This window comes from Phaseolus vulgaris, chromosome 5, assembly GCF_000499845.2.
Source record: "Phaseolus vulgaris cultivar G19833 chromosome 5, P. vulgaris v2.0, whole genome shotgun sequence".
Lineage (NCBI taxonomy): Eukaryota > Viridiplantae > Streptophyta > Magnoliopsida > Fabales > Fabaceae > Phaseolus > Phaseolus vulgaris.
In genome coordinates, this window is record NC_023755.2 from 651,591 (window position 1) to 679,557 (window position 27,967).

The window sequence follows — 27,967 nt, forward strand, 5'->3', positions numbered from 1 at the left end:
TCAATCTTAATTAATGTTTGTTGATAAGAAAATGACCATAGAATACATAGATCTTAAATAAATTTGATCTCAAACCATTTTAAATACAATCAAGAGTTAAAACACCACTAATCTCTCCTTCTCTAATATATTTATTATGACTTGATAAAAAAAAATTATAACTCAATTACATGCAAAGACTAAAGAAAACCACTTTTATACAAAATAAAAAGGAAAAAAAATTCAATTCTAAGTCTATAAGTCTAAATTAATTTTTATTATTGATAAATAATTTCTAAATTAATATGTATTTAAAACCTTAATAACTAATTAGATATTCACTTAGAAACTATTTAATTTAAATATTTAAAAAAATAATTTTAAAATATATTTAATTTAATTTATATAATAATTAATTATTTTTTATTTAGGATTTCAATGCATGGTTAAGAGAAAAATTACCAAAGAGAAAATAAGTTTTAAAGCAATTTCATCACAAAAAAAACCCTTTTAAATGCAATATCACAAACCAAATACATACCAAAGTCAACAGAAAAACCCTTTTCAAACAAAAGAAAAACAAAAACAAAAAACCACTCATTGTAATATTAATCAGTGCACATTGTTGTTGATGAAATACAAAGCATTGCTAGTCTTCCTTGCCACATCCAAAACAACCTTTCTGATTTCTTCTGTCAAAGATGAATCCACATTCATCTCATCAAACCCATCTGAGCAAGTTTGGTCATTGGTGATGGAAGCACTCACCCATGTCTTTATGTTGCTGATCTCAAACTTTCTGTCACTACCATCCAAATCACCCAATGAATCAAGAGAATCTTTGAGCTCACCAATGGAGTCCTTCACATTGCTTAAGCAATCTTCCACCACTTCTTCAGCAATCCCTGTCATGTTGTTCTTCTTCAGAATCTTTGATATGGTGGAGGATGCACTCTTTGCTGCCTTGTAGGCTAGGGAGAGAGACACACTGCATAGTTTCAGAGGATCTGCTTCAATTTTTGTGGCATAGGGGGATAAAGTGCTGTAGCATATTGATGGATATGTGGTTGAGTTGCAAGAGGTTTTGATGTAGTTTTTGAAGGTTTGTGTGGAAGTGGATGTGGTGCTTTTGTTTGCATAATTGGTGGGGATGGTAGAATTTTCACAGGATGATGAACTGATGCAGGGTTTGGCAAGAAAAATGAATGCAACAATTGTGAGAAGTTGGAAGGAAGCCATGTGTAGATCTCAGCTTCTTCTGTTTCTTCTGTGTTTTAATGTTCTCTAGACCTTGATTTGCATGATTTATAGGTGTGTTTCTTTGAATATTTTAAGCCATGTGAGTGAGACTTAAGAAAATGTGCCGGAAAATATGAATTGTTCAGTTATTCTATAATTTTCTATAACTGCAAATTTTAAAATAGTTATTGTAAAAGCCAAAATAAGTTATGTATAAATCAATTTAGTATTTTATTTTTATGCTAAGGAACTTATCATGCATTCACTATTTTTCTGTAGAAAATATTTGGCTAGAACTACAGAAAACCTGGACTGGAAAATATTTGGCTCCTTGCTTATTACCTCAGGTTCTCAGGTTTTCGGGTCAGAGGTTACCTGCAAAATGTGTTCCGATACTCAAATAAATATTCGGTATTTGGTACAATAAATATATAATAATAATGTACATTTTTCTTAGTTATTGTGTCTATTTATATGACTCTGATGAACATCTTATTGTTAGGTCGAAATTAACACATGGATAGTGATTAAAACGTATTATTTAATTTTTTATACAACTTAACTTTATTAATAATTCTTTAATAACATGTTGGTCGATACCAGAATACTGAGACATTCCGGAACCATCCGACTTAACCGGTACATATAATATGAATAATAATTGAAAAAAAAATTGATTTGAATATATCATGTAAAGTTAAATAATAAATATTGGTTCTAAGTTAGAAATGTTGTTATGTGATTTTATATTATCATCATTGCTTTTTTTTTTCATTATTTCTCCCTTTAAAGTGCGATATATAGATTATTGATACATGGAGATCTTCGTGACAAGAGTGAATATTTTCTTATTGTCTCATCAGACTCGTCACTAGCCAAACAATGACAAGATATAATAAAATAAAATAAAATAATATAGTTTTATACTTGTGATTAATATACTATATGTAGGGATGGCAAAGCGGGGCGGGCCGTGCGGGCCGGCCCGCGGCCCGCAGGTAAAAAACGCGGGGCGGGATGACCTTTTCAACCCGCTAACCCGCATTAGCCCGCCCCGCATTAGCCCGCAACCCGCGCGGGCCAGTTGTGGGGCGGGGCGGGCTGGCCCGCAAACCCGCAAGAAAAAAATATTGACACTTAGTAGCAGCAGGGCAACCTAAACTGGGTCATGCCAATTAAATCAATTTCAAACACGATAAAGGAGCAAGACACCAGTTAGAGAAGGAGAAGTAAGCAGAGGGTATTTTAGAAGTTACCCATGACCAAACCATCAATTGAGCTAAAAGTTATCTTATTTTTATTGTATTATTTTTATGAAAAATTAATTAATTAATTGTCATTGTTTTAATATATGCAGATGACGGAGAAGATTATAATTATGAAAAAATGGATGAAGGTTCTACTAAGGTGCCATCCAATGTTATTGAAATGGAAGAATGTCAATAATGTTTATGTTTAATGTTTTTGAATTAATGTTTATGTTTAATGTTTTGGAATTAGGTATTTTTAATGTTTTGGAAGTGGAAGGATAGTGATATTTGATATTTATCTTAATGTTTTGATGTTTGACTATATTTGAAAAGGAAGGAAAAAAAATTAGGTTTGATAATAACAAATATATAGGTTTAATTTGACAATTTTTTAATAACAAAATGTAAAAAAATAAATATTTAATTTAAAAAAAAAAAGAACGTGGGCTGGCCCGCAAACCTGCGGGCCAGCTCTTATGCGGGGCGGGTCAAGAATTCTAGCCCGCAATAACTTTGCGGGGCGGGCCAACCCGTCCCGCATTTTTGCGGACCAATGCGGAGCGGGCCAATGCGGGGCGGGCTGGCCCGCTTTGCCATCCCTAACTATATGTAATGAAATCTTAATTTTTTAGGTAATCTCTCAGATTTATAAGATATTAATAGAGGCATTATACTATCAATATCAAAATAATCAACTGATAGTTTTTCTAATTTAACTGAGAAAAATTGCATAATTTATTCCGATTTGTAATGTCACGACTAATAATCAATATTTTAAACGAAATAAAAAATGTTTTACCCATAAACTAAGTGGTTTAGGGTTAAGCAACACTCTCTTTTCTTTGTATCTTTATTTCTTATTTAATTTTTAGTTAATTCATAATTATGGAATTAAAATGGAAAATAAAAAATTTCAGGACAATTATTGCATTTCTTGATTTTAATAAAGAAAAACTTACAAAATATATTTGATTAATTAAGTAATTAATCAAGAAAGTCTAAACATTTAATGTTTTAAACTTAAATTCCCGTGAATATACATATAAAAAATAAACCATACAGATTTTCAAGTTTTAGTCTTTGTGATATTTTCTAGAAGTATTAATTTGATGTAATTTTACCTCTTAATATCTTAATTATTAAAATACATATTTTAAAAAAAATTAGTAAAATTAATAAATCTTATTACTTTATTAATTAAAATTTAATTATATTAAATTTGTGTCACGTTGATATATTTTAATTGTGTTACTTAACATGATTTTTTCATAATAAAATTTTATCATTTTAGTACGATTTATTATTTTGATAATTTTAAATTGTTTTATCCATTTTGATAATTAAGAGATAAAATCTCATCTATCTCGAATGAAACAACTTAAAAATAATCACTTTTCTTATTATAAAACAATTAACAATAATTGAAAATAGAAAAAAAAACACATTTATTAATTATGCTAATATTTTTGCTACATCATAACTCATTATATAGCCGGCACTTTAGAGCTAAATGAGACAGATAAGCTTGGAAGATTTAAACGACACGTATCAAATTTTCAGAGTTTCAAAAGTCCTTAACCAGATTAACGTGCAGGCATTTTCACGTTCGCATGCGCCAAACGCTGCACAAACAAAGGAAATTAAGTCACAATTTTTAACTTAATTATAATAATTATTAATTACTTATGTCAACAATTTTATTGGGAAGTTGTGCCTAGCAACTTCTATGTCAACTCAACTCCTCTTAATTCCATTTAACAAAACAAATATTTCACTCTGATATATATATATTATATCATAAATATATATGTTAAACAATACCCATTATAACACCCATCATTTTTTCATATATTCATTAACACATTTTTTTAAGGACTTTATATGAGCACTTCGTACATAAAAAAAATATAAAATAGAAATCAATTTTAAAGTCAAAAATAATTAATTGTTAAAATAATTAAATTAGAAATTATTTTAAAAATTAAAAAAAAAGTTTTTAAATTAGTTTCTATTATTATAAAATGGTTTTTAAATTGGTATCTAACTAATAACCAAGATTTTAACTAATTTTTATTTTATAATTTTTTTATAATAATAATATAGGTTAATTTTTTTTATAAATATAACAAAATAAAAAATTATAATTTTGATAAATCTCATATCTCATTTCATAAAACTTTTCATGTTTCATTTTCTTATACATTGAAAAATGTGTCCTGATGATAAACAGGGTAAAAATTATGCAAAATTTAAAAGGGGGTTTCCTTTTAAAAAAAATATTGCAAGAAAATTATATACTAGATAAAAAAAATTGTAATTAAAATGTTGGTGATGGGGCCATAATTATGAATTTGATTTTGAGAAAAATAAAATAATTTTGCCTATGCTTTAACCTAGTTTAGGTTCATCAGCTAAGGGTATAATATAATATAATAGCAAAGTGCCAAATACATATTTTAATAAAGAAAAGTCAAAATACTTGCTGCAAATTAACACATGCATCCCCTTTGATGTAGGTTTTTTTTCTTCTCTTTATTCGTGTTTACACGCTGGTTTTTTCAGAACAAAAATGTAAAAGTGAAACTAATTCATATACAATTAATCATTAATTAAAATTATACGAACATTGAGTTTTCTCTTAGGGTGTAGAAAGCTTATTATTTTTCATTTATTTCAGAAAAATGAAGACTTTATGTTAACAAAAGCTTTTCGTTTTTGTTTTTGTTTTTTTTATTGTTGTAGCCGTTGTCCAAATATCGTATATTTAACTTTTGACAAACAAAGAACAATTTTATTTTTTATTTTTCTGCTTCAACAAATGAATTACGTTGATGATTTTCAAAGTGCCAACTCTTTAAACATGTTCAAACATTTTGCAATAGTAACATAATGGTCTACCCATTTTTCTATTTCATGATTTTCTTTTTACAAATTTTACATTATTTGTTGGATGTCGCATTATTTTCTCTTAGCCTCTTCCTCTTTCAAATGTTTTTTTTTTCTCTTCCTCCACCTCCACCTCTTTCAAATGTGTCACCTTTACAAGACTCAAGTATATTTATTGATTCATATTTAATATTATGGGGTTTAGATTGGAACAGACTTCTTATTAACTTTTCAACACCATACAACAATTTGTGTTCATAGGATCTACATAACCATGTCAACCCTTGAAAAATCATGGTTGAGAAGTTCTTAATTTTCTCTATATCTACTACTATTCTATTTATCGAATTATTCAGCTAAACTAAGAAAAAATTTACCGACAACTATTTAGTCATCAATTATATCAGACCTTGATTCACCAATTTTGACAATACACTTAAGCATTGATTCATTTATCTAAATATATTTTTTTTATTTGAAAAGTATAAATTAATTAAATATTTTTAAACTTATGCTAAATTTATACATTCAAATAAATATTACTTTCTTATTGTCTATCTCACAATTTACTATCACTTCCTTTCAAAAATGTTTTCTAATTGTCTTCTTAACAGAATTTGATGATAATTTTTAAAAAAAATCATTTATTAATACACAATTTGTAACAATAAAAAGGAAGATAAAAACATGGAGGGAAGTAGTTAGGAATTTTTTTTAAAAGAAATAACAAATACTATTTATTGATTAAGATTTATTTCACATAATTATGTAGGAATAATATATCTAAGAATTCTTCATTCAGAAACTCTTGTTACAAATTATAACTTTTTTGCACACTCTTGGATGCAAGTATTCATCACGTTGTTCACAAGATCATGAGCACCTGAGAAGTAAGTAAAGGCAATGGTCAAAATCATGAAAAATAATAATTAATGAAATCAAATATAGAGAAAAAATATAAATTTGTGAAAATAAGTAAATGTTTTGATAGTACATACCAATGTTGATGGCAATGGACTTCATCAAGCGACAACTAGTAACACAATTATAAACAGTATTAGAGAGTGATTCACTACAATGTGATTCACAATCTGATATACAATTTGGTTTACTAGTTGCTTCTTCATTACATTTGAAAAAACACTTCAGTTTGCAAAAAAATCCAGCATCAATTTTGTTAGTTGATTGAGTTTGTGTAAAACTCAATAGAATCATAACCGTGATTATAATTCCAATAGTTTTTCTCTCAATCTTTCCCATAACTCTTCTTGAAATTTTCCTAAAGATCTAAAATTGGTGCAAAAGGTCAAATCTCACTTGTGGTATTTCAAAAAATCTAAACATAAATTTATAGAAAAAATATTGTAATATTATATTTTCTTACTCATTAAAATATTTAATTAATCAATTATATTTTAATGAGAAAAAAATTAATACAATATATACACATTAATAATCTATTTATTAGTTTCTTCTAATAATTAATACATGTAATGAATTTAACATTTTGGCTATGTATATTTTTTAAAAATAGTATCTAAACAGGTTCTAAATATTAAAGCCAATTTAATTGATATATAACACATTCTTTTAATTTATATTAGAGTTAGCTAATTTGTATGCTAAGAAAGTTAGTAAATATTATTTAATTCTATAACTAATTTAAAGAAAATACCCTTCATTGAACTTGGAGATTTTTTTGTCTTAAGAAATTAAGGTGACTAAATATGTGGATGAGTTATAACTAAATGTATATACACTTGTTTTTTTACATATCTAACTTTTTTATAAGGTTGGAGGATTCTTAAATATTCTAAATCTATTTATTTATTTATTGATAAAAAAAATAATTTTAATATTAAGAATAACAAAAACTAGAATCTCCACTAATTGAAAGCAATTTTGGAGTGGTAACATTAACTTGGATGAAAACAGTGAACAATTATATATACTTAAGTTTATGATTTTTTTTTACTTAGAATTAAATTTGAAGATATTATATACTCTTTCAAGTGTTGATATCAAGATTGTAATTAAAGTGTTGGTGATCGAGCCATAATTATGAACAAAAATGTAAAAGTGGAAACTAATTGATATACAATTAATCATTCTTTCACTAAAATTAGGCGACATTTTTCTATTCGGGAGTTTGAATACTCTAAGTTAAAATTTTCAAACTTTTTATCAATATTAGTTATGAACTTATTTTTTCAAGTAAATAGAGTCTAAACTTGACAATAATCTCACTAATGTAAAACATATGACAATTTTTCTTAGCCTCTCATGATTATTTATTTATTTATCATCTTAATCTCACGTGATATTATAGAAAATTTATAAAGGAGTAGTTGTTGCTTTAATCACTTTATTGAATAAGGAATATTTTTTTTTTACTTGTCCTTACTTTTTTCTTCAAAAATGGTTTCTTCTTCCTCTCTAGCAATCAAGTTGAGTTTTCTAGAGGGTGTGGAAAGCTTATTATGTGGTTATGTGTCATTTTCAGGCAAATAAAGACTATGTTAACAAAAGTTTTTCTATTTTTGGTTTGTTATAATATCATATGTTCATATGTTCTTGAACTTTTGATAAGAAAAGAAAAATTTTATTTCTTTTTTTTTTCTTCACCAAATTAATTATGTTGATGATTTTTAAAGTGAAAAACCCTTTAAACATCTTTTGCAATTATAACATATTGGTTTACCCTTATTCCAACAATTTTCTATTTCATTCTTACAAATTTCACATCATTTGTGGATCTCCCATTATTTTCTCTTAGCCTCATTCTCTTCCACATGTTTTTTTCCTCTTCCTCCACCTCTTCCGAATGTGTCACCATCACAAGACTCAAAAATATTTATTGATTCATATTTGAGATTATGTCAGGGATTTTTTAAAACACACTTCTTATTAACTTTTCAACTTCATACAACAATATGTGTTTGTAGGATCTAAGTAACCATATCAACCATTGAACAATCATGATTGATAAGTTTTTAAATTTGTCTATATCTGGTATCTATTGATCAAATTGTTTAGCTAAACTAATAAAAAATTCACCGACAATTATTGAATCATCAATTCTATCTTCATGATACTTCATTTTATTTACTAATTTAGACAATGCACTTAAGTATTTATTGATTTATTTAAATTTATTTTTTGTGTACTTGAAAAGTATAAATTAATTAAATATTTTTAAACTTATCCTAATTTTACACATTCAAATATATATTAACGCCTTATTGTCCGTCTCACAATTCACAATTTACGAGTGACTTAAGAGTGTTTATCACTTAGTTTTAAGAATGTTTTCTAATTATCTTCCTTAACAAAATTTGATCATAATGTTTTTTTTTAAAAAAATTATTAATAAACAATTTGTAACAATAAAAAGGAAGATAAAAATATGGAGGAAAGTACTTATGAATTTTTTAAAAATAAATAACAAATACTACTTATTGATTAAGATTTATTTTAAATAATTGTGTAGTAATAATATTTCTTCTAAGAATTTTTCACTCAAAAATTCTTGTTACAAATTATAACTTTTTTGCACACTCTTGCATGCAAGTATTCATCACATCGTTCACAAGATCATGAGCACCTACAAAGCAAATAAAGTCAATGGTCAAAATCATAACAAAACAAAGTCAATTATCAAAATCATGAAAAAATAATTAATGAAATCAAATATAGAGAAAAATTATAAAATCGTGAAAATAAATAAATATTTTTAGAGAATATACCGATGTTGATGGCAATGGACTTCATTAAGCGACAACTAGTAACACAATTATAAACATTATTTGAGAGTAATTCACTACAGTGTGATTGACAATCTGATATACAATTTGGTTTAGATTGTGCTTCTTCATTACATTTGAAAAAACACTTCAGTTTGCAAAAAAATCCAGCATCAATTTTGTTATTTGATTGGACTTGTGTAAAACTCAATAGAATCATAACCGTGATTATAATTCCAATAGTTTTTCTCTCAATATTTACCATAACTCTTCTTCGAAATTTCTCTAAAGATCTAAAATTGGTGTAAAAGGTCAAATCTCACTTGTGGTATTTCAAAAAATCTAAACATAAATTTATAAGAAAACAATATTGTAATATTATGTTTTTTTACTCTTTAAAATATTTAATTAATCAAATATATTATAATAAAGAAAATATTAATATAATATATTCACATTAATAATTTATTTACTACTTTCTTCTTATAATTAATATATGTAACATTTTTATGTATAGTTTTAAAAAATAGTATCTAAACAGTTTCTAAATATTAAAGCCAATTTAATATATATATATATATATATATATATATATATATATATATATAACTTCTGATATTTATTTTACTGATTTAGCCAATTTAATTCTATCATATTATTTTTAATTGAGTATTTATTGAAACTTTAATTATGTATATTTTATTTTTATTGTAAATTCATAATACTATTTGATTAAGATTAAGGGTAGCATTTTGATATTATCTTGTCCATTTATGTACATATTTACATATATGTATTGAGAAATATTAAGTGAGAATTATTCTCTTTTAAAGATATATAATTACTTGTTTTTAATAAAAATTTAATACATGTATTATTACAAAAATGTAACCAATTTATTTAAGTGTTTATTCATTATAAATTTTATTTAAAGAATTACGGAATGTATAACTTTTTCTTATAATATTTATTATAGTAATGTTAAAAAGATCAATATTTTATAAGGTGATATATTTTTTAGTCATGTTTTATATACTTAACTATTTGCATATATATAATTTTTTTTAACAATATTAATATTATTGGTAGAAGTATATTAGTCTTATGGAAGACCAAATTTTAATGAAGTACTCATGCGACCCCTACTTATTCAATTTTATGGATAAAATATATATTATTTTTAATTATCTCGATGCATATTATATTTTATAAATATATATGTAATGTTTAATAATTTTTAATCTTCAATTTTATAATAATATACATTAATTATGTATTTGTAAAACATAATACCTTTATTAAAATTTAATAAAATATAATTATTGTACAACAAAAACTTCTATATGTATAAGAAAAATCTTTAAACTGCTTTAAACGAACTGAACACAATACTAGAAGGGGTGCAAAGAACAAATAGGTCATTTGCACCCTTCGAGGCCCAATTGCAAATCCAGAACCCTTAAGCAACAAAAGGATGGGAAGTACTCAAACATCTATGTAGCATAGACATGGATATGGACATTGACACGATACGGATACGGACATAAAAATACATATAATATTTAAAATGTAGGACATGGGAACACAAATTTATATATTATATAATTATGAATTATATAAATTGACAATAAATATTTATATGTACAAGTATGTTTCAGATTTTTGTTGAGAACATGATGTTTTTCATGACTGGTTCAAAAGAATTTGTTCCTTATTTTTATAATCATAATAAAAATTATACAATAAATTTGAGTGTTTAGAAAATTATTGTATTTATCATTTTCAAAATTATGTTAAAACTGTGTTAGAATTGTCAGAAATACAACAAATATTTTGAATTGAATACTTCACTGATAAGTATCCTACGAGTGTCGACACCGATACGTGTGTCCGACACGGATACACTATTTAAGAGAAGTGTCCGAATCTCATATATCATTTTTTTTTTTCAATTTCAAAACATTAAATTAAGCTTTTTTTTCTCGTTTGGACGACTAAGCCACAAAATAAAAAAATAAATTAACCTACCAACCAAACAAGTCATATCCATGAACGCGTTGACACTGTGTATATCTTTGCAACGCCATTAAAATACACAATCCAAATTTGTCAAAAATGGCACATACAATTTTGCTTATTCCTCAAACCACTGCACATGGGTTACCCTAAATTTTCAGATAAACACATATGCTTGAAAATGAAGCATTCGAATACAAGCTCAGCAAGTGAAAATGGTTTCTACGTTCAAAGAAACTTCTCCTTCTCCTATGCCTGAATAACTCTACTCAAGAAAGGATAATATATACAATTTTTCTTTTGCCACATCGTACATGCATGTGAAACCTTAGCATACAACTTCAGACCAACTCAACCTTATTATCCTCAAACGATTCAAGTTTACTTTTGTGCTTTGTCACAGCCGTCACAACAACATTAACAAGTAAGCTTCAGATCTGTCAAGACCACAAGACACTTGTTTTTCTTGCAATTACACTTGAGCAAACCCTAACTTGCACTGGTTCAAGCATTTGAAAAATCATGTAATGGGAAATATCTGGATTGTGTTGGTAAGCAAGATTTGGAGGCACAAAAATAGTTACATCTTTAAAGGTAGAGCGGTTGACAATTCTGAAAATTTTCTCCTCGATACAATTAAAGGTTTGGTCTTGGACCACATTAAAACTTTCTTCTATGAACTTCTCATTTTCGGATTGGTACCTAGAACCCCTGATTTGTATGCATTCAATTAAAAATTGTTGAAGAGTTTAGGTTGGTTGAATATTTTTTTTGGAGTCTAGCTATTATGGTAGTTTTTTGTGTTCGATAATTTCTAAATAATGTTGTGTATAAGATTGAATCACGATCATATTTATTTATTTATTTTTGATAAAAAAAATGTTATGATCCTTTCATTCTTTCTTGCAAATGCATTCACAGATTGTATCTGTGTCATTCTTCTATTCAGCTCACACGTTTACCCCTTCCACACTCCACATCCACCAAAGAAATATATATATATATCCAACAACATCTCATCACAAGAACCATTACAAAACCAAAAACATATCAAACACTATTTGTTGTGCAAGTACAATTGACAAACAATACAACTCTCATTGTTAATTTCTTCAATCTCCACAATGGAAACCCTTATTGCAAAAACATGCTTCACACTGCTATTCATGTCTTCATTCTTCTCACTAGCCTCATCAAGAAGAGGACCAGCTTCATCCAGCAACATAGATTGGTGGTGCAACCTAACCCCACACCCTGAACCCTGCAAATACTACATCACCACTAACCAAACCAAGAGCCACCATTTCACATTGATCAAGCACAGAACCATCTTCCGAGGAATGCTTGCTGAGCATGCCCTAAACCAGGCTCTCATCATGCAAAAAGAAGCACTTGAATCTGAACAATCCAACATGCCAACAAAGAACCACAGAACAGTGCATGGCGACTGCTTGAAGCTCTATGGCAAAACCATCTTCCACCTCAACCGCACCCTTGAGTGCTTCCATGGGAACCAAAACTGTTCATCGGTTGATGCACAGACATGGCTCAGCACTGCCCTCACAAACATCCAAACGTGTCAAGATGGAACAGTTGAACTTGGTGTTGAAGATTTCAAGGCTCCCAACAACAAGAACAATGTGACTGAGATGCTGAGGAACAGCTTGGCCATCAACATGGACTTCATGAAACATGATCATCAGGCACAGAAAGCTGATGAAGAAGCGTTTCCAAGTTGGTTTTCGAAGCCAGAGAGGAAACTGTTGCAGTCTGCAACGATAAAGGCTCATGCAGTGGTGGCAAAAGATGGTTCTGGGAATTTCAGAAGTGTGCAAGATGCTCTAAATGCTGCGGCAAAGAGGAAGGTGAAAACGAGGTTTGTGATACATGTGAAGAAAGGGGTTTATAAGGAGAATATTGAGGTTGCTGTGCACAATGATAACATTATGCTGGTTGGTGATGGAATTTCAAACACTATAATCACCAGTAGCAGAAGTGTTCAACAAGGTTACACCACTTATAGCTCTGCAACTGCTGGTGAGTGATCTTTCATCTTTTCTTTTTCTTCTTATTCCTTTTACATTCTACATACATAGCATTTTGGATATTATAAGTGAGTATTGATTTTAAGAAGATGAGTTAAGTTTAAAGTTTTTATTAATATGATTTTAGAATTATTTCGAATTTATCTTTTTTAATATGATTTCTGAATATTTTAAACCTATCTTAATGATTAGTTGAACTTATAAATCATTATCTATCAAACATTAGAAAATAATTAGAAAATAAGTAGTTTATTTAGGGTTTAGAGTTTATTTATTATAAAGAATTAATAAATAAGAATCTTTTAGAATATTATAAAACACAACCCTCTTACAAATCTTTGTAATCACTTCCCAACTCATAACCTAATTTTTCTTTCTCATAAGACTTATTTTCTTTACTATAATACGTGTTTAAATCTAACCAAAACAAAATTAGCCTCTTAAATGAGCTTATTCACCTATAGTATATAGAAGAGTTTATGGTTCCTTTAGTAGTATATTTTTTGCTTTTGGTTTTGATTAATCACTTTTTATATTAACCCAGTTTTGTGCTATATATTAGTCCTCTCAGTAAAAGTCATTTCGTTTGTTTTCTTGTTTTCTAAACTATTGAAAATTTCATCTTTTGTGGTCTTTTAATAAGGTTTTAGGGCATGCATACGTATATGCGTATGTAAGAATACGAAACTTCAATTTTAATTTGAGGCTTTGATGGAAGAACAGTTAGAGTTTAATCTTTAATTAAATAGGCATATTATTCTTTGTTCCTTGGCTTTTACACATCCTTCAATACCTTTTCAAAAGAAAATAGAAGAAGTCTCAATACTTTATTTTTAAATATTCCAAACAAAACATTAAATAAAGTCAAACCCCAGCTCAAATGAATGAATAATAGATTGGATTTTTTTATTCACCTTATTATTATCATCCATATAATTGTGTTTCTATATCATTAGGGAAAACATAACTTCCATATAATTTTATCATAAGTAAACATTTAGCCAATAAAATCTGATGGTGTGAAAAGTTTATCAGAAAATTACACTTCATAATTTGATGGCTTATCATTGCTTTCAATTATTGAGAATTGATTTGATGGTTAGTAGAATTTGAAAAATGTTTGTAGGTCAGGTGTTGAATAGATTGATTTTAGCCACTTTCAGTATAAGAGTTGAAACATCCCCATAAGGGTTGTTAGATCCTGAAGTGTCTCATTTTATTTTATTTATTCTTTACTGATAAAAAAATACTCATTTATTATATAAAAATGTTATTTTGACAACGGTATATATAATCAAAGTCAATAGTTTATAATCTTTCAAAATTTCTCTACTCATCTCATGGATCCACAATCAAAGATTATTCTCTACTACTTTTAAATTTTTTTGGATGAATTGTCAACGTATCAAGACTCTTTCATATATTTAGTTAAACCCTAATTATTAGTAACATGTTTGTTTGTAATGGTGTATGATGAAAATTGCTTCCTTCAAGCCATTCATATTCACTCTTTGAATGATTGAATTTCAGGCATAGATGGTCTCCACTTCATTGCAAGGGACATGACCTTCCAAAACACTGCCGGAGCTCAAAAGGGACAAGCGGTGGCGCTCCGGTCGGCCTCCGATCTCTCCGTCTTCTACCGGTGCGCCGTCATGGGCTTCCAAGACACCCTCATGGCCCATGCACAACGCCAATTTTACAGGCAATGCTACATCTATGGCACCATTGACTTCATATTTGGCAATGCTGCAGTAGTCTTCCAAAATTGCTACATCTACGCTAGAAAACCCTTAGAGGGCCAGGCCAACATGATCACGGCCCAAGGTCGAGGCGACCCATTTCAGAACACTGGAATTTCCATCCACAATTCTCAAATTCGGGCCGCCCCAGACCTCAAGCCCGTGGTTGACAAATACAAGACCTTCTTGGGTAGGCCTTGGCAACAATACTCAAGAGTTGTGGTCATGAAAACTTTCATGGACACCTTGGTGAGCCCGTTGGGCTGGTCCCCATGGGATGATTCTAATTTTGCCCAAGACACACTTTATTATGGTGAGTATCAAAACTATGGGCCTGGTGCTTCTACAAGCAGTAGAGTGAAATGGCCCGGGTTTCATGTGATCACAAGCCCAACTGAAGCGTCTCAATTTACAGTCACACGCCTCCTTGCAGGCCCAACGTGGTTGGGCTCTACAACTGTGCCATTTACCTCTGGTCTCTGAGCCTGTGCTATAGTATTGTTCCATTACATTTATTTGGAACTAAGTTTTTATATGTTGTGTAGTTTGTGTAAAAACGTTTACTATTGATATTCTTTTGTACACTATTTTATACTGTATTATTATTGTTATTCATTTACATATATTATTTTTTACATTTTATTTAAATTTTGTTTCATTTCTCCCCTTCACAACTGTGGATTGTTGTTTCAGTAGACAAATTTTAGAAATTACTCTTCTTTTTTCCTTAAGAATATGAAAAATGGTTTTATTTTTTTTATTTTTTTTTAAAATATAAACTAATTAATAGCTAAAATTTAGTATTTAATTAAATACCAATTTAAAAATTAATTTAGAAATTTGGAAACTAGTTTAGATATTAATAATTTTTTAATTTTTAAAATAATATTTAATTTAGTTAATATAATAACTAATTATTTTTTTTCTAAAATTAATTTTAGTTTAATAATTTTCTAGTAATATGAGAAGTTATTACATTCTAAATTTTTCTCTGCTTGATTTTCTTTTTCTGTTTGGTGTCTTGATACTTTGGTCTGTTTTTTTTTTACTTTAACTTATTTTGACAGTTGTTTTTGGCAGGGTTCATTTGAGTAGTTGTCTAGAAAGTGTTGTGTTATTAGGTTGTCTTTGTTTCTTTTCTATATAGATTAGATCACTCCTAAAGTGATTCATATGTATATATTGTTTATTGCTGATAAAAAAAAATCACATACCCTTCAAAGTTATGATATTTGTGTTTTAAAATTGAAATATATATAAGAAGAATTATGAGTTACATTACATATTGATTACGTACTCAGCTACAATTTGAAAGTATGAGTACACTTAATTACTAACTTTAGAGTATTGCATCTATTACTTTTGTCTCACTACAAGTTAACAATTATTATGGGTTTAAGATTTTGGCTTTTAGAAAATAATGATTATAGGTAGCACCATTGTAATTGTTCCTAGGAACCACCTTGAAATTAGGTATATGGTGTGCAAATGTTGTATGATTAACCTAATTATATGTCGAACAACCATCACTTATGCAGAATTAATTAGAAAGAGACATGAACAGAATGATGAGAATGAGTTATCTGAACACAGCATCCATGAGATTCAGAGTCACTCATTCTCAGTATCATCATCACAACAATGTCATCACAGTTCAGAATTGAACAAGATTGTGGAAATGGTAGGGTCTAGGAACACACTGGGAGCCTAGGAGGGGCCACCATGCCTCATTTCTCACAGAATTAATGACCTTTTTTTTTTCTCTCTGAGTGTGGAAGCTGTTCCATTACGTCAACACTTGTGACAAGCAAATTAAAATGTTTTTTTTTCTTTCATTCCACATGGAATATGGACCAAAGGAGATAGAAATATATAGGAAAAGTGATGTAATAAGTGTTAAAGAAAATCTACATAATAAAAATAATAAAATTTATAATATCCTATTGACTTTAAGTGCTTGGAGATTTCACATTAACTAATGATAAAAATATTTTATAGTATATAACTGAGTGCAAACTTTATCTTATAAGTTGGTTTTGTAAAGTTGAGTTATGCTTAAAGTTCATTTCGTTTTATCCTAATAAAATTTGTTAGACTTGTCCTATCATCTGTTATCGAGTTATTATCGGACCACTCATAAATTGACCAATAGAACATTTCATAGTATATAAATAGATGTCAATCTCATCTTATAAATCAGTTTGATAAGGTTAAAATAAACTTAAAGTCCAATTTTTAATATAAGTGTTTATGGTATTATTTTTTATAATTAAAATCATAGTTTTTTTTTCAATAACTTGTCATAAATATCAAGATTAAATATTGGTATGGATTATTGAAGATAAACTTAAATCTTAATAAGGAGAATAATATATACTTTACAGAAATTAATAATGTATATATATATATATATATATATATATATAAAGTTGAGGTGTAATAAATGAGATTATTGATTAACTCCAAACTGTAAATACTTATACATTTTATTTCTTTTTGTTTCATTGCATTACTTTTTATATATATGTTTTCATTCTCTTTATGTTTTATCTATATTCATTACTACAAATGAGGAAAATAAAGTAGATGGGCGTGTAAGGTGAATGTAAAAGGAGGAAATAAAAATACATTGTTTTTGTATATTTTTTATTAAAATTATAGTTTCACTTAACTGATATAAGTACAAGATTAAACTTAAAGGTTAATGTATGAATTAACAAGATAAAACTTAAATCTTAATGGGAGAATAGGAATAATGCTTACAACCACATTATCTATTATGGTGTAAGATTTATTTGAACTATAAAATTGAGATCAGTGAAGTTTATTAAATAAGGTTTCATATCTGTAGCACAAGTTTTCTTTTCTGTACAAAAAAATGGAAACACTAAACTCTTACTAAAAAATTAAAAAAAAAGTGCAAATACAAAATATGATGTAATAGAAAAAGAAAGATTGGGAAAATAATAATTGCTAGTGAATGGTTTATTATATAAATATACTTATATACCATTAAGGTATAATTCAACGAAGGAATGGTAAATTATTCTGAAGTCTTTTCTTTGGTATATGTTAAGGTTTGGTTTTGAATATCGTAAAAGTATCTTCAGCGAGTTTCTTGGTGCCTAGAATCTCTGGTATATATGTATTCAATTAATAGTTGCAGATAAGGTGACATGGTTAATCTTTGAATTTTAAGTCGTTTTTTAACTAGTTGTAGTAGAGTAAACAGTCAGAGTTTTCTTGAAATATATGTCTCTTTTGCTTTGTAAGAGAGTTTACAGCGTGCTACATTTATTATATCTTTTCTTAGTGATAAAAAAGAAGATATAAAATGTTTATAGGAATTGAATTTTCTAATATTTGGTGTTTGGTCTGAGGCAGTAGTTCTTCTTTTCCTTCACCTTTTGCACTTGGCCTCACATATTGAGAAACAGTGAAACTTGTTGGTGCAGCTACATAATAAAAAGACAGAAAGAAAGGCTTTTGAGAGAGTTTTCCTTTGTTGCATTCTTCACTCTTTGTTAATTGGTTGTGTCTCTATCGGTTGCGGGTAGAGGTGGCAGCATATAGACTCATTTCCTTTCCTTTCTTCTCTTCTCTTCTCTTCTTCTTCTGCCATTTTTCCTCCCAAACCTTTCCCACCAATTCAGCTCTCTCTGATAATGAGATCTCTCTGATCTCACACACCCTATTCTTTAAGAGAAAACAAACAGATTCATCCAATCATCCAACACAAACAACAACAACAACAACCATATATATACTTCATCACTTGCTTCACCCTTTTCTACTTCCACCTCTTCACCCTCACCCTTCTTTTGCCTCTTTCTTTCTCACCCTTTTTTGCTTCTCAATCTCTTCTTTCTCTCAAATTTCTTCTCCCAGTCAAAATCCATGTCTTCTTTGGTCAAGTGTTGTTGAAAGAGAGATATCATATGTATATACACATACCAGTTTTGTTATAACTTGCATCATATCTGCAGTGTGAAAGGCCAATTCATTTTTCTGAGACATCAAAAGATTCACACAGTTTTCATCTTGGTGCTGCACCACTTGATCTGTGGCTTCCAAGAGACAAATCAAGGTAAATATTTTCTTCTGTTGCTCGATCTATAAGATCTCTCTCATCACACTCTTTTTTTAAGCACTTCAAGGATAACCAAACCTTATAGAAAAAGTGATCTAACTCTTCCAAACAGTATCATCACACTTTTTCTGATTTCTATTTTCTCTTAACCTCTTCATGCATATTGCTTTATTGATATGCACATACTTGCATGTTTATATGATGGTGGTGCAAACTTTTGCATAAAACTTTTGGTAAAGAAAAGACTGTGATTAATTCATTTTTGCGTTTTGAATCTCCATTTTGTTTGTGCTTGATTATACATTGTTAGGAATTGTAAGAGGGTTGATGAACTTTTTATCCTTTGGGAGCATAGATTATTATGTACTAGTGGGAATCACAATGAGTGACAATCACTTGTGTGTTCTCTTATTGTGTAGTGGATCGTGCATGTCTATAGACGCATGTCTGCTGACTATGTAAGCATCACATGCATAACAATCATGGCCATCCATGCTTTTTCTACATCTATTTATATCTATGTTTCTATAACAAGAATCAAATTTGGATCACACGATTTTGTTCAACTCGATCAGTTCCAACATTTTCACATTCTTTATTAAATACTGACATGGAGAAAAGTGCTATTCCCTAGTCTCAGTGAATTCTAGGGAGTTTTTTTTGTAGACCCAACAATCATTCTATTTTTCTGTTTCTTCTCTTTTGTGTTAATTATTCTGACTCTGAGACATCTCTGATTACAAATAATGGTGTTCCTCATCTGTGTTTCATAACCCTACTTTTAATTTTTTTGGCTAATTTTTTGCATAACTAGCTAGCTAGCTAGATTGCAATTGCATACAAGAAATCTGAAGAAATACTTTCATTTGATGCTAAGGAAATCTTGAAATATTTAAGATTAGTTATCTTTAACAATTTTTACTAATATTTAGGATTTTCGGAAGTTTTAAATATTAATTAATTTTATCTTACATTCCACCCAATCTTTCACTTCATTTTGCATTTATAAATTTACAATTAGAATAAAAAATTATTATATTTTTTTTTTCTATTTTCTACATCAAAACTTCCAAAGAAAAATAAAAAAAGGAACACTATATATGTGTATGTATATATGTGTGTCATTTGTTTTGTTTGAATTAATAGTATACATCTGATTCGCTTATAATTTATTTTATGATGCATGTAAAAATTGTTTATAAATAATTCCTCAAAAGAATGTAGGAGTGAGAAATAAAACACTTATGTCAGAAACATATATATTATTTTGTGGCGTCATTCATGGTGAATTAGGTTAAAAAATTATGTTCTGCATGCTTCCAGAATTTGGGGAATAATGGGCTTAGGAATAAACCCTAATGTTCAACATTCAGTTTATCTGTCACTAAGCAGCTGGCAGAGTGTAGATCTGCATAAAATTTGTAATAATTCCCTTTAAACAGAAGCTCATCGCATCATTTTATAAAGTATGATTTTATGTTAAAATGTTTGGTGACGAGTTGAAAGCCATTTTTAACTGGTTCCAACTTCTAATTATGGAACTGATTACAAAGAAACCATCATTAAACAAAGATCAAGTAGAAATTAAATTACAAGAAAATTAATACATAAAAACCATATTAAAAATAATTAGTTGTTAAAATTAATTTTTATTATTAATAAATAGTTTTTAAATTAGTATTTAATTAACTAGTTTTTAACTATCAAATATTCTAAATTTAGTAAAAAAAAAATCTTCTCTAAAATCTTGAAAAGGGTGAGTACTACATTTAATATAGTGCAAGAAAACCTGTTTCTCTTTGTCAGTTGAGAATAGCTGATGAAGAGGTTTTATAACTTTTGCATGCATTTCTTACCCTTTGCTTGCTCCATTTATTTACAAAGATCAACACAATGCTTAAAGATTGTAGAACACTATCTTCAAGATCAATTGTGTTAGCTTTCAGAAAACATATAATCTTCTCTTGTGCCAATTATTCTATTGTTTTTATGGTTTCTTTTTTATGGGCAAGACTCTATGCTATCATGTACAACCAACATGTAAATGTGGATTGAAAGCCAAGCATATACATACTTGATTAAATCACAGCTTTTGCTTAGTTTTTTCTCCCTATTTTCCCACCTACTTCTGCAGCATGTTGCTGCAGGATTGTTATGTATCTTATGGCTGATTAAATTACACACATACACACACATTTCCAACTATATCGCTTATAAATTTGGCATAGCAAGAAAATGGTCTCTTATAAGTGTATGTACTCTTTAAATGCAGGGCTGAAAAGAGAAGAGAGAGGGAGAATATGAATAATTTTTCTCATGTTCCCCCCGGTTTTAGGTTCCACCCCACTGATGAGGAACTTGTTGACTACTATCTCAGGAAGAAAATCACCTCAAGAAGGATTGACCTAGATGTCATAAAAGATGTTGACCTCTATAAAATCGAGCCATGGGATCTTCAAGGTAGTGAAATTAGTGTGTAGAATTAAGAAAAAAAGAGATTGTAATGTTGATATTTTGGTTTCAGAGCTCTGCAGAATAGGAACAGAAGAGCAAAATGAATGGTACTTCTTTAGCCATAAAGATAAGAAGTATCCAACAGGAACTCGCACAAATAGAGCAACAGCAGCAGGGTTTTGGAAAGCAACTGGAAGAGACAAAGCAATCTATTCAAAGCATGAGTTGATAGGGATGAGGAAAACCCTAGTCTTTTACAAAGGTCGAGCCCCCAATGGACAAAAATCAGATTGGATCATGCACGAGTATCGACTTGAAACAGATGAAAATGGCACACCACAGGCAAGTTCCTTAGATTTTTTTTATGGACAAAAAATAATAAATATAAATAAATAAAATGAAGAATTTAAGAGCTCTTCAAACCCGAATAAAAAAAAGTGTTAGCATTAAATAAGTAAACTCAAAAGGTTTGTCATGGAAAAATGACATTAATTCAGTTCTCTCCTAATGAACCAATAACTCTTATGGTAGATTAATACTACATTGAGTTTACATTTTTAGTTATAAAAAAAATGATACTTTGAAAACCATGAGAATTGTATACAATAATTGATTTAGATGTAAATATATATAATAAAAAATAAATTTGTAATTAAATGATATGAGAAAATATTAAAATAATAGTATTGAGGGTTATAATATGATTAGATAAAAAAATACGATTTTCATTGTATCAACAATATTTTCAAAATCTATACTGCATAATTAAAATTCCAACAGTAGAATCTTTTTACAACCTATTCCAAAGTTGGTTAGATGCTTTTTCTAGGAGGTATAGGTTTTACCTCTTTGTATATATATTTATGTTTGAAAATTTTACTTTTAAATTATTCTGTCTTTCAATTTTTTTAATTTTTTTTGTTGATAATATATATATATATATATATATATATATATATATATACTTACTTTTGAAAAAACAAAACTAAAGAGAAAGAAGCTAGGTTATTTTCATGATTTATTTTTGTTCAATAAAACTTAATTATTCATTACATTTTTTTCATTATTCTTCAGTTTATTTTTATATATGTAGTTGGTGCATGTATCAGACAAAAGTATTGCACTTGATTGCACTAGAAAGCATGTTGAGTGTTTTATGTATGATGTCTGTATGTCATGCTTATTTCTTTTATAAGATTTCTTTAATTGGAACACATGTACAGAAAATTTATGATAAATATATGGGATGTGATTAGATACAAAGTAGAAGTGCTTTTAAGAGTTTCATTCTTTGCTGATACAAAGTAGAAGTGCTTTTAAGAGTTTCATTCTTTGCTTATACAAAGTAGAAGTGCTTTTAAGAGTTTCTCTACTGAAAATATAGTTTTTTTTTCTTATAACAGACTCAAAAACTTTTCTAAATTTATATCCAAAACTATTCATAAACTTTAAAAAATTCAAGAAGAAAAAGTATCTTTAATGTCACTTATTGGTTTCAAATCACATTTTGAAAAGCACCTAAGTTTGTGGATTTTGGAACTGTGTAATTATTCTGATATTGTATTAGCTTTTGTCACTCTTAAGCCATAACTTTTCCTGGTTTACCTTCTAAAATGAATGCCTTTTGAACTAACCAATAGATTAATCATTGAATTGAGAAAAAGAACTGTGATGGTTTGTAGCAGGAAGAAGGATGGGTTGTGTGTAGAGTATTCAAAAAGAGACTACCAACCATGCGTAAACTGAGTGAGCATGATTCTCCCTGTTGGTATGATGAGCAAGTCTCTTTCATGCAAGACATGGATTCACCAAAGCAAACCTCTCAACCTAATTTGCCCTACCACTTCCCATATCCATGCAAGAAAGAGCTAGATTTGCCATACCATTTGCCTCTCCACCTTCCATTGGAGAACCAAAAATTGCTTCAAACTGCCTCCAACTCAATCACACAATATTCTGGTATGTATATACTCCATTAATAGTTATTGATAGAATAGTGGAGTTTGGTCTTTGAATTTTAAGTCGTTTAGAGATGGCTGATGAGTCAGAATTGTTCGCACTGGTTCTAGTAAAAGTTTGATCTTGAATTTCTTTCAAATCACACGTTGTTTCGTTCTCTTACTCTAACTAGTGTCTGGACCATTTAGTTTGTATGAAGTTGATTTCTTGATATTGGACTTTACGGTTATTAATATTGTTGGCTTTTGAGGTTTTGACACGAGAGTTACTCTTTTGACCACTAGATATGTTTTTGGCCGATAGGGAGGATAAAATACACTTTTAATATAATGGTTGAAACACTCTTAAAATTGTTTGTATTTATTGATTCTTTATTGTTGATAAAAAAAGATAGGATAGCGGGATTGATCTTTGAATTTTAAGTCATTTTTTAGGTAGTTGTGACAGGGTAGATAGTCGAGATTTTCTCAATGAGTATGTCTCTTTTGTTAGGAGTGGACCACATTTATTATATCTATTTTTTTACTGATAAAAGAAAATATGTTGCAGAAGAAAACCATGTGATGCAGCAGCCAGTATCATCAATCATGCAGCAGCAACAAGTTCAACACTCTGCTCAACAAAACTTTCATGCAGTGTTTGGAAACAATGTGACTGAACAAGTTGCTGATTGGAGAGCTCTTGACAAGTATGTTGCTTCACAGCTTAGCCAGGAAGATGCACCCAAAGAGAACAGTTACTCAAACACAGACAACAACAACAACATCTTTCATGTGAAGAACAATGACAATGTTGAACATTTGGGAGACTTGGACAAGGAAGAGATGATGCCTGAAAATGCCTCAACTTCAAACTCAAGCTGTCCAATTGACATGTGGAAATAGTGGCTGCTGTTAAATTGATTTTCAGTTTATACTATTAATAGGGTTACTATTAGTTTATAATATTAAAAAATGAAAAAAAAAATGAACTTATAATTTCTTGTACATAATAAATGAAATGAAATACATGACATTAAAGCTAGTGCATGTGAACTCCTTGTCTTCACTTCTAGCTAGCATTAAGATCAAATTTATTGGAATAGAAAAATAATTAGTAGAATATATTGCCATGAGAGATAAGCTTGCAGAAATTTTAGTTATTGTGTGGTTTAAGAAGATGGCTTTATAAAGCCACTATAAGATGTTCTTGTGTTTGCATATCAAATAGTTATAGAATAAATGATTCTTTATCTTTTTTCTTGTTAATTATTTTGAATTTTTGTTTAACAACTTATTGCTTTCTTACCTTATTGATTTGCATTTTTTGTTCCTTAAAAAACCCTTAATGTAGAATAAATGTTTCTCTTTTTCACTGTGAACCTTATACTAGTGTAAAATTAAGAAATAATATATAGATACCTCATCAAATTTTACCATAACCAATGTAGTATCTACATTGTAATATGTTTTATTTATTTATCAAGCCATTGTAAAAAAGTAACATATATATCGATTATGAACTAAATCAATATTCTTGTTAATAAAAAAAACTAAATCAATATAATATGTTCAATTTCTATATAAAAGGTGTCATTGTGTATTATATTTATTTAAATTAAGCTAGAAATAATATCAAATTTAGAAACCAACTATGGTATTGTCACTCCTTAAGTGGTTTGAAAACTAATGTAACAATTTTATCATTTTGTATATATCAATTATATAACTTTGATACAACTCATGTGAAACGGTAAAAATAATACATAAAAAATAAATTTTAGTAAAAAATGACAAGATAGATGCATAGTTTTCCCGTTGACAAACAATAAATATAATACATAATTTGTGATAGATTTAAATAGGAATTTCAGTGAATTAATTAAAAATGATTTATCTTGAGGTGTGCATGTGGGCACATCCTTGTATTGCGTGTTCCTTTCCTTGGCAGCAAAGATAAAAGAAAAGGTATAATTATTAGTTACAGTTTGTTGGTCGAGTATCAAGCAACACTCAGACAAAAAAGGTTATGGAACCATATATATAATCCCAAAATTAACACATCAAATACGTTTTTAAACACCTCAATGAGGATATACATCTTATTATAAAAAAAAAAGAAATTAAATAGGATAACTGATTTAAATAAAAAAACAATAGTTACACTACAAGAAAATCACTAGATAGAAACCAATTTTAGAGACAAAAAATAATTAGTTATTATAGTGACTGAATTAGAAATCATTTTAAAGACTAAATAATTATTAGTTTTTAAATTAGTATCTAATTAGCTATCAAGTTTTTAACTATCAAATTTAGAATAACTAATTTAAAAATCAATAATTTTTTAGTCTTGATCTCTAATTTAGTCATTATAGCAACTAATTATTATTATTTTTTTATCTAAAATTGATTTTTTTTAATGATTTTCTTGTAGTTTTATCACCAAAATTTTAATAAATTAAAATGAATATTTTATACATCTCAATCCTTATAAAAAATCAAAATTTAACCATCTACATACATAAAAATACAAACAAACAAGTATTCTAGAATTCTAGATAATGGACTTTAAGTCTACTCAACCTTATAAAATTTGTATTTACTTATATATTATGAAATGTCATAATCTCTAGTTAATGTGGAATTTCTCATAGAGAAGGACGAGAAGTGGATTTTATACTAGAAAAATTTTAAACTTGAAAATTAGAGAAAAAAAATTACGTTGATAATGTAAGATAGTTTTACACTGTGTACTATATTTATAATAATTATTTAAAAAGTAATACCAATTATGAAATAATTGAAGTTGGTGTAGAACTGTTTTATTAGTAAGAATAATAAAATTTGTTTTGAAGCTTACTTTTGGCCCACACCAGCAATTGTAACACATATGCTTTGCTGCTAAGTCTCGCAATATATAGAACAAGTTGTGTAATCATATGCTTTATATAAAATCTCTTGAGGTTTAGAAGGCAAGCAAAAGATCAACCATACATTTCCTATGCTTCAAATTGGATTAGGTTCTTTCATTTAGCACCTAATCATGCAATGGCAAATCATTAGAGGCATGATGAAGATTAATTATATACACCAAATAAATACTTATAACTTGAAGACTTGTTGAAGAACCAAACTATATTCATTGGAATATTGCTCTTATAAATATAAAAATATTGTGATTAATATTTGACATAGATAATGTAACAGTATTGGTGAGGCATAACAGGATTTAAGGTTAATTAACTAATTTTTTTTATTGGTGAAAAAAGATAAAATAAATGTGATCTACTTTAGTAATAGTCAAACTCTCATAAAGAAAAGAAGTCACAAGTGTTACCCTGTCAAAACTAACTAAAAGCAATCTAAAATTCAAGGACCAACTGTTCTATGAACTTTTAATTGATTGCATACATATCAAGGATTCGAGGTAAAAGTCAGAGAACGAAAAATCCGCTGTTAACTAAATAAAGTATAAAAGTGACTAAGATACACAAAAGTAACTATTCCTGTCAACTGAAAAAATATACCAACCTTGACAACAAGACAACCATATTCTTGATTTGCAAAAAGAGAGTTCAAACATAAATGAATAACAACATTCCTTTTTTATTGCTAAAAAAAGGTTGCATATTGCTATGAGAAGTAGTTTTTTCCCGAAATTCTAAGTAAGAATCTCCACTGAATTTGGGGCAAAACGCGACAAATTTCAGGTCAAACGGATGAGTATTCAGCTAGGAAAAAAATAAAACGGTTTCACACACAAAAGAACCTTCCTTTCGGCCCTGGCAGTGATGAATAAAAAATTTATTGAAAATCCTGTGGGACGAATTTGGGCCTCAAATCTCAGCCAAAACTCAATAGACACAGTGACGAATGTCTGGTAAAATTTTGAGACCGAAATACCCAAGGAGTAAGGCGTAGTAAGTCCCAGACCGAGAGTGAACAAAACTGGTTTTCCAAAAACAAAACGTCCTGGTTTTTCTTCCCCGTATCTTCTTTTTGTGATTTGTTTATGGACGTGCCTCCTTACCTGGGGGCAAACAACATATGAAACTACTTGTGCGAATCTTTTCAACGCAATACGGACCCAAAATAAAATTTCAGAAAGTAGGGCGAAATTTCACGAGTTTCGGTAGAGGATAGCCTTGGTTTTCAACAAAATTTCTGAAAAATTCTCCCAGAATAGTTTTTTCCCGAAATTCCACGTAAGAATCTCGACTAAATTTGGGGCAAAACGCGACAAATTTCAGGTCAAACGAATGAGTATTCACCTAGGAAAAAATAAAACAGTTTCACACTCAAACGAATCTTCCTTTCGGCTCTGACAGTGATGAATAAAAAATTTATTGCAAATCCTGTGGGACAAATTTGGGCCTCAAATCTCAGCCAAAACTCAATAGACACAGTGAGGAATGTCTGGTAAAAATTTGAGACCGAAATACCCAAGGAGTAAGGCGAAGTAAGTCCCAGACCGAGAGTGAACAAAACTGGTTTTCCGAAAACAAAACGTCCTGGCTTTTCTTCCCCGTATCTTCCTTTTGTGATTTGTTTATGGATGTGCCTCCATACCTGGGGGCAAACAA

The 27,967-nt window shown here is 28.8% G+C and overlaps 3 protein-coding genes across 4 annotated transcripts; 2 read left to right on the forward strand and 1 right to left on the reverse strand.

The window, feature by feature from the left end:
• Nucleotides 1-487: 487 nt before the first annotated feature.
• LOC137834631 (pectinesterase inhibitor 4-like) lies at nt 488-1,249 on the reverse strand. Its single transcript, XM_068642715.1, has one exon. It carries the CDS (start codon nt 1,216-1,218, stop codon nt 592-594), a length of 627 nt encoding a protein of 208 aa, XP_068498816.1. The 5' UTR covers nt 1,219-1,249; the 3' UTR covers nt 488-591.
• A 10,885-nt stretch (nt 1,250-12,134) lies between these two features.
• On the forward strand, nt 12,135-15,548 carry LOC137834630 (pectinesterase-like). Its single transcript, XM_068642714.1, has 2 exons — nt 12,135-13,150; nt 14,689-15,548. Exons 1-2 carry the CDS (start codon nt 12,238-12,240, stop codon nt 15,381-15,383), a joined length of 1,608 nt encoding a protein of 535 aa, XP_068498815.1. The 5' UTR covers nt 12,135-12,237; the 3' UTR covers nt 15,384-15,548.
• Nucleotides 15,549-18,315: 2,767 nt separating this feature from the next.
• Nucleotides 18,316-24,633, forward strand: LOC137834634 (NAC domain-containing protein 7-like). 2 transcript variants are annotated; one of them, XM_068642718.1, is made up of 5 exons: nt 18,316-18,987; nt 21,263-21,450; nt 21,515-21,786; nt 23,130-23,403; nt 23,953-24,633. In XM_068642718.1, the coding sequence occupies exons 2-5, from the start codon at nt 21,291-21,293 to the stop codon at nt 24,285-24,287; spliced, it is 1,041 nt and encodes a 346-aa protein (XP_068498819.1). In that variant the 5' UTR covers nt 18,316-18,987; nt 21,263-21,290; the 3' UTR covers nt 24,288-24,633. The 2 variants fall into 2 exon arrangements, with proteins under 2 accessions (XP_068498819.1, XP_068498818.1); XM_068642717.1 differs by having other exon boundaries at nt 18,828-18,987; nt 21,515-21,790; nt 23,134-23,403.
• The last annotated feature ends 3,334 nt before the right edge of the window (nt 24,634-27,967 follow it).